General features: G+C 53.4%; 1 protein-coding gene across 1 annotated transcript in view; it reads right to left on the bottom strand.

Moving 5' to 3' along the window:
• Window positions 1-13,743, bottom strand: part of CCND1 (cyclin D1) — a 34,355-nt gene that overhangs the window by 9,133 nt on the left and 11,479 nt on the right. The window contains exon 4 of the mRNA XM_078594174.1: window positions 6,128-6,276. Coding sequence (XP_078450300.1) covers window positions 6,128-6,276 — 149 coding nt within the window. The remainder of the gene's footprint in view (window positions 1-6,127; window positions 6,277-13,743) is intronic.

Raw genomic sequence — 13,743 nt, 5'->3', positions numbered from 1 at the left:
CAACACCAGTGACGATTATCTGAATCGGTCCTGGGCCTCCCCTAGATCGACTGAGCCTCAAATCGGTACCTGGTGCGGTGTGTAAACATCGCCACTGGGGAGACAAAGTACCGGCCTTCATAGGTGCTATTCACTAACAGCACTTGCCTCAACAGTCCGTTGAAGGCTATACGGGGGACCTTTGTCTTTGTGCGTGGCGACTGAGATTGTGCCCCCCCCCCGGCCCCCCGCTGGCCATGAGCCGTGAGGCGGTCAGACGCCACCGCTTTCCCATGACGGGGCCCAAGGGGTGGAATTTGGGTGTCAGATCTGCAGCCCAATCCGGGGCCCGGCCGGGGAGCGCCGGGGCCGAGGGTGCGCGTGTGTGGGCGTGCGTGCGGGCGGGCGGGCGGGTGTGCGTGCACACATGTTTCTGCATGTGTGTACACGTATGAGTGCATGTTTGGGTGGGAGTGCGTGTGTGGGCATGTGTGTGCGTGGCCTTCGTCGGTGCTACTCGCTAACAGCACTTGCCCCAACGGGCTGTTGGAAGGCGATATACGGGGGCGCCTTTGTCTTTGCGCGGGGGCGAGCGCGTGCGTGCGTGCGCGTAAGTGTGCGGTCGGGGTGATGTAGGGAGGCAGCGGGCGAGAGCGATAGAGAATGTGAAAGAGAAAGTATGAAGGGGCTCTTCGAGAAAGAAAGATGAGAAGGGAAAGCCAGAGAAGTAATCAAGACGTGGAGATAAGAGATAAAGGAGAGCGTTCGACAGAGGGAGATGGGAAGTTGAGAGAGACGGGGAAAAAAAGAGACATAGCAGAAAAGCACACGAAGGAAAGAGAAGCAGCTTTGACCGAATTATCCGATTAAATACGATTGCAAATATTAGGGTATAAAAAGTGTGAGACCTATTCATAAGCGGTGGAATCCAGGATATATATACGTGGGCGTTAAACCAGACTCACAATTATTTCATAGCGTGCGTAACGCGTATTAACTGATCATAATTACCAGCCCTTCATCAATGTGGTTAAGGTGACATTCGTTTCATGCGAATCCGGTTCCGTTAAAGAAAAGCACACCCATAACGACTGTGCATAGGATTATAATAACAATTAATAATCATAACGTCATCCAGCGGTACCAACAATTTCCCAAGCTCTGCGATCCTCTACATATGAAGATGTTTTCAGCCAATTAATGACCGTTTTGTACACGTGGGAGAAAATCGGAGCACCACTTTCTCCTCTTCGCCGTCTGGACCCTAAAATATAAACGAATGTGGAAATAGCAAAATCACAAGGGCAGATCGAGTTTAGACATCTGGTTAAGGGCATCATCGGATGCGGAAATGTACTTTTGGGTACGAGAATATAAGATTGTTGTCCTGGGATAGGCCTAGCGAATTCTCTAGTGGTAGTGCCTTATGCCAATAATATAGACCCGAAGCCAATGGAACAGGAGTCCCGAAAAACATCGAGTGAGGAATTAAGCTCCCGGTTAACACCCATAACACCCGAAGGATCAGAATCTTTACTTAGACCGGAGGAATCCGACGAACTATGAAAGCTCTTTTTCACAGGTGTCCAGTAGGGGCACGGGGCCAACAAGTTACGAAGAGCGACGACACGGTAAGAGGAGAGGTGACAAGAGAGGTGACGCAAACACAAGGTAAGGAAGGGGGGGGAGCTTAGGGTGGGAAGGGCAAGAGACGGAGAGATGAGAGAGAGTCTTGCAGAGAGAGGATGATGTAGAATGGGCCAGGATGAATGGGGGGGCTTGTTCGTTTACGAGTGGTGAGGCTTTATAGTTGGGGGGGGGGGTATGATGTAGTGGGGGTGATGTAGGGGTGGGTGAAGGGAATACATCTTCGCAAGTATGCTTGAGCAGGTCCCTCCACTCACAAGCACACACACGTGAAGATAAAGATCCCCCGTATAGCCTTAACAGACTGTTGGGGCAAGTGCTGTTCGCGAGCAGCAGTAGCACCTATGAATGCCGGCACTGCACACGAGGGGGTGGGTGGCCAGCACCACGCCCGGCCGCCTTTGTTTCCCTAGTGGCGATGTTTACACACCGCACCAAAGTAGTCATTTGAGGCCGAGTCAACCTCGGGGAGGCAAGGGACCGGTTCAGATAATCGTCACCGGTGTTTGCCGTGAGCGGGAATCAAACTCGGGGGGCCGGGATCATAGCTCAGGGCACCAACTGCCTTCGCTACCGCTCCGCGCACACACACACACACGTAGATATACACACACACATCAAGACAAGCACACACCCTATTACACAAATGCAGTTCCCCCAGGCAGCTTTAGGGGGATTGTTAGGGCAAGTGCTGTTCGCAAGCACCAATTAAAGCCAGCATGGCGGCACACGAAGAAGTGGTGTGACCAGCACCGCACCTTTAAGTCTTCCCAGTCCTGATATTAGCCACGGCCTGGAATTGAACACAGGTCATCAGGTTTTTAGCGCAGTGCGCGAAAGCACCACACCGCCGCTCCACTCTCCTGCCACGCAGACTCTGCCCCACTGGTCCATACTCGACCCCCCCCCCACTCAATGCCCCCCACTCCGTGCCCCCCACTCCGTACCCCCCACTCCGTGCCCCCCACTCCGTGCCCCCCACTTCGTACTCCCCACTTCGTACCCCCCCACTCCGTGTCACGCACTCCGTGCCCCCACTCTCGCTCGCATTTCCGAGGTCAGTGTCTGCGGAAATTGCCCCGGTTCTAGGTTCCGCAGGTGAAGGGGGCGGTCACGTGAGACGCCCCGGCCACCCTCCACCACCACAACCGCTGCCACAATGACCACCACCGCCACCACCACCAACACCATTTCAAATCAAGATTTAACACCACTGAAGACAAAGAGCCCCCATACTGTATAACCTGGAACAGACTTTTGGGGCAAGTGCTGTTAGCATGCTCCTATGAAGACCGGCACAGCACACGAGCGGGTGGGTGGCCAACACCACGCCCGGCCGCCTTTGTCTCCCCAGTGGTGATGTTTACACACCACACCAGGTAGTCATTTGAGGCCGAGTCGACCTTGGGGAGGCCCAGAACCGGTTCAAATAATCGTCACTGGTGTTGGCAGTGAGCGAGAATTGAACTCGGGTGGCGGTGGTTTTGTAGCGTAGCGACAAAACCGCTGCGCCACCGCTCCCAGAGCACCAGCAGCACCACCTACAACCAGCTCTCTCAGCGCTACTGACAAGCACACGGGTGCGAGCAGTGGGAATTCATGAGCATGCCGCGGTGTGCATCTCAGCCGACCCATCACAAATTATTGAGTCTATTTAGTTGCTCGCTATTAATTATCAGCATTGACATTCATTCGATTTGGGACCAGTTCAGATAACCGCTCACCGTCCCGCACATTAGCCGTGGCCACGAATCAAAATCCGGTCAACGGCCTCATAAAGAAATACATTTTCCCATGCGAACCGACTGGCGTCGTGCAAACGGACGCAGTTCTCTATAAACATATCCAGTTACTGGACTATGCCAGCTATTGGCCACCACCTCCAACCACCATCACCACCACCACAACAACTGGAATGTGGATCGGTGGCTGCCAATAGAGATGACCGCCTCTTTGACCCGGCAAGGCTTTTTGACTTTGATTTTCTATACTTATCAATTTTGGTCGTTCCCACTTTGGCTGCCTAAAGCGCTTCCCCCCCCAACTCCGAAAGGTTAAATTACTCTTTGACGGTCCCAGCGGGCACGGTCGGGCTTTGTCACATCCGACCGTGCCTCCCCCTTGCTGCTAGTGCTGTGCCCAGTCTCGCTTCCCGTGGGAAACAAGTGTGGCCTCAATAGGTTCTAGCTAACAGCACTCGTACCAGCGGTGAGTTTTGGGGCCATACAAGGGACCTCTGTGTTTGCATGCAAGGCTCGGTCGGCGTGTGCGACTTTTAGAGGCCCGCAGGAGGTGTAAATGTTCCCGTTGTGTTGAACGTACGCAGGAGCTTTTTCACACGGTACGTAGCCAACTGCGCCTATCGGAGGTGCGGGGGAAGGACAACAAACTAAACACAAAAAGCAGTTGTAAAGAATCAAGATTGAACAGTGCACCGCTCCGGTGGCTTGCTAATATCTGAAGGAAGAGCATTCCAGACGGCCGCAGGAGCGCATCTGCAAGCGCCGCGCTCTCAGATGTTGTGCAGCATAAACGTACGCATCTAATTGCATCGCATATTATCACCTTATCATCAAACACTTCCCCCCCCCACCTCCTCCGACTCCCCATCCTGCACCTTGACAGAGAATTTTCTCGCCTTTTACAGTGTTTCTCAAGGCCAGTAAACGAACGAGCGAGCGAGCTGGTTGGGAAATGAACAAGGCGAGCCGTAAATTAGCCCGGCATTCCTTGCCGCCCACTCACCTACCCACCCACCCCCCCCGCCCCGCTACCTCCCAACTCCTGCGAGGGGGCTCGCACCAGGCTGGCTGTGACCAACAAGACGGCACATCGACAAGCACACCGACCGACTGCCCGGCGGACAATGGGGCTTTCAGTGGCGTGGTCATTGTCTCCCCCGCTCGCCGCTGCCGCCGCCACCGCTCGCCAGCCCGCCGGAGGATTTGAAACAAAGGGGGAGATGAAAGGCAGCGGGGCAGACGAGATGCGCCTGCAGGATTTCCGAGGGCTGTAATCTGCGGGTCACCTGACGTGCGTGTACGATGCCGCGCGCGCGCGCGCGAAACTCCCTCCCCTCTTGCGCTCTTCTCTCTCTCACCGGTTCCCTACCTCCCTTACCTCTCTCCCCCTCCCCTGCACCCACAACCTCCCTTCCCCACCAGCTCCCTCTACCCCCTCTCTCCCTTCCCCTGAACCCGCGGCCCCCCACCGCCACCCCCTCTCCCACCTCCCTCCCTCCCAGCTGCCCCCGTGGGAATGGAAAGAAAAACAATGACTTGTGCCGAATAAAATGTGCACGTACGGGGCCAGCCACGGTCTGCGAGCCCTCCCACCTTATCCACCCACCCACCCCATCCACCACCCACACACACACATCTCTGCCTCCATTCCCATAGCGTAATAACACCGGCCGACACACGCACCCCTAACAACGCGCACACACGCACACACCCAGACGTGTGCTGCTAGGGCCGCCACCTGTCCAGGTTTTTCCCAGCATCGTCCTGTTGCTCAGGTAGCTGCCGTCCTGGGGAAATCCGCGAGTGTTCACAGCTCCCTGGTGATGTGTTGGTTTGCGTAACGGCGAACCACGTTGCACTCACGTGTACTTCTCCCCTCCTTTGTGCCGCCGGTACCTTGGGAGATATTTAATTTTTGTTGGAGACGACGTCTCGGTTTGGTTCGTTCCTTCGAAGAGGTGGGCAACCCTTCGCGCTAGTAACGCCCGCCAGGTAAGATGCAGACGCGCCGGTTGGCACGTACTCCGGCACGCACACCGCCACGTCCAATTTCCACCATACCCATATAATTAAGGGTTTCTTGGGTTAGACCTACGAAGGCCGTGTTGGCCTTCATTAGGTGCTACTCGCTAACAGCACTTGCCCCAAAAGTCTGTTAAGGCTAAACGGGGGGGGGAGGGGGGGGATTTATTTTGTACGCTCGGGTGTGCAAGCCAGGCCCCGGTGTTTTGACCGGCGGGGCCGGGCTCCACCCAGACGCTGCTCACCCCCGGACAAGTGGCACTGGAGGGCTCGCGATGCCTTCCGCACTCGAGCGGGAAGATGAGATGGAGATGAGAGAGGGGAGCCGAGATGAGCGTCGAGGACCCCCTCCTTGACTCAACGAGGCCCAGAGGGCCAGGGCCTCCCGACCGACCACTCACAGGTTCAGAGCGGCATAAACAACTATGCGCCCTCGCACCGTGACTGCGTGTGTGCGTGCCTTCGTGTTCGTGTGCAAGTACGCCGAAGGAATGGGGCGCCAGTGTGGGACTTTGATCCGAGTGGACCTGCCGACGACTGGTACCGGCGGCGTCAAGATCGGCCTCCGTAGAAGAGGCAAAGGAGGCGGTGACAATGGGAGGCGGTTGAGCGACGCTCGCAACAACGACCAGAGCGCTGGGCGGCTAAACACGCAGCGAGGTGGCACACGAGCGTGGAGTACAGGCGGTGCATCCGCCAGTCGACTCCAGTGCGTGCGTGTGCGCGTGCAAGCTCACCGGGTCGGCGTGGATTATCTTGGCAAGTCGCAGCGTGAGGCTCTGCGGGGACAGCACCGGATGCTGCACGTGCAGACGCAGACCTCGCACGGCCGCCGCGACGCTGCCGCACGCCACCATTGACGCGGTATACGTCACGAACTTGAAATCTGAACAGATACGCACGCAGTTTAGCACGTGAGAGCAGCAGCAGCAGGGAAACAGTCACACGAACGTCAAATAAGCATTAGAATAGCCGGGGCGAGGCGGTGCCTGGCTGTTACATTAGAAATAATGTCAACTTGTGACGCGTCGCAAATTGAGAGAAACTCAGAGGTGCGAGGAACCACAGACCAGCGTGAAGGGGCAGCCACGTGATTAGCCGACAATATCCCAAGCTCTGCGGTCCTCTATATATATGTGAAAGTGTCATCGGCCATTTAATGAGCGTTTACGTTTGGGAGGAAAAACGGGAGCACCCGGGAGAAAAAAATAAACCTCACACGCGAGGGGGAAACACTCTATCCCATACAGGCGGAAACAGGTGGGGTGCACATTGTTGTTGTGCTGCCTTCTGGCGAGCGAGGGTACACGGCTCCGGCTCGATGCCCACGAGAAGGGAGCTTCACAAGATTTGTGCTGCGTTCCAACAACCCTCGCTGCCTCCACAGTGCTGGATCACAGGCCAGGTGCATAGCTAAGTCCAATCGAACGCTTTGGAGGCCGACCTTGGAAGCCGACCAAAGTTGAGCCTGCGCAGTGCTCGGACGATCAACGACCGTGCACATGAGACGCAAAACACAGGCTGTCCTGCAGCTACGATTGAGGGCAGCAGACAACAGCGCAGGCAAAATCAGTTTTAAAATATTACTTTAGTTTTATGCAGCGTCATTCATGACAACAGTATGTCACAAAGCTGTACATTAGTTGTCGGACTATACTTCTATGTCGCCATGTCTACGCTCTACGTCTGCACTCACCCACACTGACAGGCGTGGCGGAGCACGGTCAGAACAACATCGACGACCTGCACGGGCGTAGGAAGGAGGCTTTCATCCAGCAGCGAAGCGGCCAGGTGCGATTACATTTTTGGACCACGACTAACAACAACTTGACAGCAGTTCATACGCAAGGCACTTGCCGACCACCACCGCCGCCACCACCACCGCCGCCGCCGTGGTGGCGGCCTGCTCAATGTCAATTGGCCCTGGAGGCCTTGAAAACAAGCACTTTGAAGCACACCACAAACAACATACAGAAGTAAATAGCTACGTTTGAACGTAAACTTTGGATTGCAGAAATCGGATCGTGGAGACAACAAAAGGGGAGCGGCCGATCACAGGCCCCCCCCCCTTGTCCCCCCATCCAGATGCTCGTCCCGGTTTCCTGCGTGCGAGTTTTGTGAATCACTCCACTTCACGGAGGGCTTCAAAGATTAAAACAACCTGGCACAATGGCCGACTCCCCCCCCCCCCAAATCACCCCTCTCGCCTCCTCCTCCTCCCACCCCTTGCCCCCCCCCCACCCCGCCAAAAAAAACCATACCCACCACAAACTCAAAGGAGGGCAATTTAGTTTGTCCGTGCTTCATGTTGTTTTTTCCCTTCTCCCCTTCTAACTTTTTGTTTCTCCCTTCTCCTCTCACCGCGTGGAGCCACCTCTATGGGGGTGGCTAAAGTTTCACGCAGGTGGCACCGCTGCATCTTAATCCTCTGTCCTCCCGTTCCCTCCGTCAGCGTCCAAGTGGTTTTGTAAATTCTCTCTCCCGTAAAACCATCTCTCCGGATCATAACACTTTTCGGCTTGTGTTTCGCACTCCCCCGTCTCCTCCGTCTCTTTTTAATTCTCCGTGTGCCTTAAATTTACTCTTCTCTCTGTCTCTCCGTCTCTCTCTCTCTCATGCATCCCTCTTTCTCATTCTCGCTTCTGTCTGTCTTTATATATGTCTGTTCCATCTTCTTGTCTCCGTCTGTCCATCACTCGGCCTTATTTCTGTCTCTCGTATCTATCTTTGTCCGTTTGTCCCTTTCTATCTGTCTGCCTTCTTCAGTCTGTCAGTCTTTTCATCTGCCTCTCTCATCTGTGTCTGCCTCTCTCCCGATCCGTCTGTTTTGGTCCGTTCGTCCGCATCTCTGTCGCCCATCTTCCCATGCAAGCTAACATCCTAAATGCTCTTTGTCCATCTCCCCTTCACCTTTGTCCCATCCGCCTGCCCGCCCTCACTTCCTGCACCCCAGGCTCCGAGGAGCTCTGCCACGCGCAGAGCACGGCGCGCACATCGGTGGGGAGCGCCGTCAGACAGCGTGGCCCCGGACGAACGCGCGACGCATTGGAAACCTTCAGAATCGGAATATTTATCTTGATACAGGAGGAATCCGATTAGCTATTTCAAGCTCTTTTCCCACAGATGTCCAGTAGGGGCATGGGGTCAGAACTGACAACAAACAATACGAACACACGATAGGCGTGCAAAGTATAGGAAAGGCAATCAAATCACAAAAAAAATCGAATGAAAGGATACAAAATTTAATGAATAAAAAATATCTATATTTTTTCATTCAAAATAAATGTTTTTTTTTTTATTTTACCAGGTGTGAGGCCCACTGAGCTATTAGCTTCTTTTTCAGAAGCGACCTGGCCACAAATGATAGCTCAACAAAGTGGCTTATCGCGCGGAAATTTATAGCAGCAGTCAAATATTGTTAATGCACGTCGATTCTAAATGTGGAGGGGAAAAACCGGAGCACCCGGAGAAAAAAGATCCACGCAACCATTAACAAAGTACACGGAAAAATATCGGGAGTTGTACAAAATTTGATGTCATACGCAGACTAGGCATTCTTCAATACCTCCCAGATGGAAACAATTACACCCCAGGTTTTAAAAATTTAAAAGTTGAAGAAAATGTTTAAATCCTCCTCCACCATTGCCTCTACCACCCCTCTTAATTTCGGTGGTGGTGGGGGGGTAAAATTGAGTTATTGAACACAATATTCACAGTTATAAGTTATTATTTCAAGATATTGTGTGCCAAATGTCAGCTCTCTATCCCAAGTAGAACATCAGTAGAATGAAATCACTCACTCGCCACTATATATACACACACACGTAATTCGATATCATAACTTAGTAGTATTATTACTCTTAAGTTTGCCAGTCATTGATGCTGTGCCACGTGTTTAAACCCCGGGAGCATCTTGCAAACATTTATACCTTAACGCTGTGTCTATGTTCAACTACACGGTGCTCTCTCCAGAGCTCCCCTCCATTGGAGGCCCCATCCACCAGCAGTTGCACGAGAAAGAAACTGCAGGGCTGCGCCTTTATCTTCATCCTTACCTTCATAACTTCGCAATATTTTACTCCTGCCACAATCAGTGTCACGCTTTCACGCAATTCCCACCAGGTCCTCGATATCCGTGTCTCTCAACTTGCAGTCCGCACAATCCACCGCGAACCCCACCCCCCACCCCCCCCTGACCACCCCCCCCCCATGCTTTCTAACTGTCTGCATTCTCGTGGTCCTGCACAATTGCTCCATTCCTGATCGTTATCCTCCCGCAGTAACGTTAATTATGTTTCCTAAGTACACCGCGCAGACGCTACTCACAGGCGAGTAACATCTGCATGTTTTTGTTTGACCCGATTCAGTCATTGGGGGGGTAGATTTTCACCTTCGGCAGATTCGGACCGTGACGCCGCCACACACGGCCTACGCTCCTTCGGATGACGTCACGGGACCTTTACTGCCCGCTGGGGTTAAATACACCCGCAGTATTAACCGGGGCGGCCGCTGGGCTCGAACCACAAACTTCTAGCAACGAGCCACAAAATGTCCTTCTGAGCCTCCCACTGCTTTAGGCGGCGGTTTTCGTCCGGCTCATTAAGAGATCCGAATGTCAGCGGCGCAGCTGCTGAGAGTGTGCAGACGGTGCAACTGCAACGGGCGCTGCGCTACGGAGAGGGTGCGGTAGGCGGGGGCGAGTGCTGGCGGTTGGGTTTGGGAGGCCTGGCAGTGCCAGTTTTAGACGCAGACAACGCAGACATTTGCCCAGGGCGTTGGCAGATTGTTGGGACTCGGGAAAAAGGGGAGGGGCGCCGCAGTGGTCAGATGTTAACTACCTCGCCTGGTATACAGGAGGTATACAGGAGGTAATTTGAGAGTATTTGGCTGCTATAAATCTCCACACGATAAGCCACTTCGTTGAGTTACCATTTGTGGCCAGGTCGCTTCTGAAAAATATCCTACATAACTCAGTGGGCGTTAACTGGTAAATCCAAATAAAAAGTAGTTTGTAGTTTCAGTTCCACGGTTGGGTGGCTGGGATTGGTGAGTGCGCACGCGCGACACTGAGACGCCATGGCCTGCATCGTTGGGGGACGCGAGCATTGAGAGGAGCGGAGGGAGGGGGGCCAGCGATAGAACGAACCACTCGTTCATTCCTTGGATGAAGTGCCATTGCCAACCCCTGGGGGGAAAAATACCATGGTCAGAGCGACCTGGGCTGCTACAGCAGGAGGAGAAGTCTGCACCGCGTTTGCGAACAATTGCCCCGAACGTGGCTCGCCAATGCGTCACAACACGCGCTTCTGCGGCCGTCTGGAACGCTCTTCACTTCCAATATTAGGAAACCACTGGAGCCATGCACTTTTAAATCTAGATTGAAAACTCATTTCTGGAGAGCTGCTTTTTGTGCTAAGTTTGTTTTCCTTCCCCAGCAACCTCCACGGTTGGCTACGTACAGTGGGAAGGACGTTCATACATACATACAACATACAAGCGCACATACAGCAACTACACCACTGTCCACCCGGGGCCTCCCTCTGTCTCATCCACTCCGAATCGTTAATCCTCGCCCCCACCAGCTCTATTCGATGGCCTACAATCGCAGCCACCACTCCCTGCCGTGGGCAGGGCTTGCTACAGCTGGCCATTACCTTGAGCCTAACGAATCTGTAGACAGCCTACTGCTGCCTGTTCCCACCCTCCTCCTCCATTCCTCACTCACTCTCTTACCAACAACCTCCGACCCTCCCTCCCTCACTTTCTCTCCCTTCTGACCTCTCTCCCCCCTCCATTCCTCACTCTCTCACATTCTCTCTCTCTCTCTCACACTCTTCGTCTTTCTCTCCGTCACTCACTCCCTGCCCCGGGTATTCACGTACAACTTCTTTCGCACCGTACGTAGCCACCGCGCTAATCGGAGGTGCGGGGTTAGGATAACAAACTAAACACGAAGGGCAGTGGTAAAGAAATTCGTTTTCAATCTAGATGATAATTTAAAAGTGCGTAGTTCCAATGGCTTCCTAATATCGGAAGGAGGAGCGTTCCATACGGCCGCAGAAGAGCATCTGAAAGCACGTGATGCAGTGACCGTCTTTGTTTGATGGCTAGCCAAAGGCTGCTGCGAGGATGATCGGAGATCACGTGATGGTTTTTCCTCCTTGACGAGAAAGCTATGAATTTGATTAGTCACAAAATATACTCTCCACTGATGGAACAAGGCCTCCCCTCCCACAATCTGTCACCATCTCGCATGGCTCCGTAATGTAACGATCTGGCTCACGCACAGGACCCTGATCTCATCTCCTCGCTCCATCTCTACGGTAGACGTCCCTATGACTGCCGGTCCGCCGTTAGCTTCAATCCACGGTCATCATTGAGCGTCCCGCCCACCAATCCCACACTTTTGCGGCGATGTCCCGAATTCTCTGCACATCTTCTCTGCTAGTGCACCCTAAACCGCATCCACTGCACAAACCATGGTAGATTCGGATGATGGAAAATAAAAAAACTCTCCAGTGGCGCGCGACTCTGGCCATCCAGAACGGACCATACGACGCAATGCCCAGATCCACAAATACGAAGGAGACATGGCGGCACAACGCCGCTGCTCCCATCGCGGTTGTCCGGCTTGACCACCTGAATGTGACATTGTAGTTGATGTTCTGCATCCACATCAGCAGCCGTACGAAAGGAGAAGACTTTCTCCTCTGCTCCACAGAGCCCACGATAGTCAACCCTCAGGCAGAAACGCACGGGGGATGGTAATAAAACGTGACCGCCATCTCGGTCGGCACAAATTCCCACCGTCACGGCAAAAATAACGTCAGGTTCGTGCACGCGGGATTTGGTGGATGGGAGCGTGGGTTAAAAAAAAAAATTATTTTCGCGATTGGTATTGCGCGGTTATTTACGTTCAGCCAACAAACTGCACTCGTTTTAGGAGACCCTGAGAACCAAGCTCTGAAAGTCAAACACATTACAGTGCGTGCGGTGTCCTCTGTACGGGATAGACTGGGCCCTGCCATGAGAATGAGGAATTTCCACTACGGGCGTGAGCGCCGCTACATGCTTCCTCGAGTGTGGGAGAATGAAACGAGTTGGGTTTTTGCTTTTATTCATTGACAAAAGATCAAGGGGAGACTATCATTATTCATCCCAAGTACACCGGTGATCTTCCCGATATTAGTGAACACACGGGTAATGGAACGAACCGTACCACTGCGCAAGGTCTCGCAGTTGAGCTGCAATGTTCTCCAACGTGATTTCGGGTTGCTACCTCTGTGCGTTGTTCGGCACGGTGTCCGACGTTTCTCTCCACGTGCCGTGCGCTTCTACGTCAGAGAGCTGTGCCAACAACTGACATTGCCACCACCAGCAGCAGTAGCAGCTGGTGATGCTGCATCATCATCGAGAGAGGGATCTGCACGGTTTGGTTCCTGCACAGTGAATAAAACTATAAACTTTTTTTATATATATTACCACAAACACTGAGCTATATTTCTCTTTTTTAGAAGTGACTTGGCCACAAATAATAGCTCAACGAAGTGGCTTATCATGTGGACATTTAGAGCGGCCAAATACTCTAAATACATGTTTCTAAATGTGGAGGGAAAAACTGGAGGACCTGGAGAAAAATCCAGGCAGGACACAGAGAAGACACAAACACCAAATTTAACAGGCCATCATGGTCAGGATCGAACCCACGACCATCCTGCACACCAGGCGAGGTTGTTTACATCTCGCCACCGTGGCACCCGACAGTCGGACATGCCAAACAAGGCGAAGTGTGAACCCGAAGAGAGAGAGCCAAGGAGAAGAGACGAGTAGCTGCCGAAAGGGCGAATAGCAGATTGTCCGGCTAGCACGTACAACAGGAATTACATACAGATAAGAGAATGGCAGACAAAGGGTTCTCTATTGAAGGATGTCTACTGCCTTGGCTTTGAGAAAGAAAAAAGTTAACCGAACGAGTTATCCCCACCCGCGCTATTTACACGGTCATTATCTGTTTAAGACTTGGGGGCGACAGCCAGCCATTGCCGCACAGCTGATCTGGGGGGGGGGGGGGGGCGGCTCCACACGCAGGCCTCACCTGCTCACACTCTCCCTCTCTCTCCTTACCCCGAGGGCATTTTTTTGACCCCCGGCCCAGCTGCAGATTTCACCTGCTCCGTCCAACCGCCGACCGGGGCGGCGCGAGCTCTTGACATTTCGACGTGTCGTTTACTCTTGTCAAAGGTTTAGAATAGAGAAAAAAAAAACCCTCGGGCGCTCTATCTGCGGCCTTAACCCAATTTGGAGATTGTGTGGTGGTGGCGGAGGAAGGGGGGTGGTGGAGGATGAGGGGGGC

Source organism: Lampetra planeri, chromosome 5 (assembly GCF_965212315.1).
Source record: "Lampetra planeri chromosome 5, kcLamPlan1.2.h2, whole genome shotgun sequence".
In the NCBI taxonomy this organism is placed as follows: Eukaryota; Metazoa; Chordata; class Hyperoartia; order Petromyzontiformes; family Petromyzontidae; genus Lampetra; species Lampetra planeri.
Note: the sequence above shows the minus strand (reverse complement) of the source record. Positions and strands in the feature narration are given on the sequence as shown.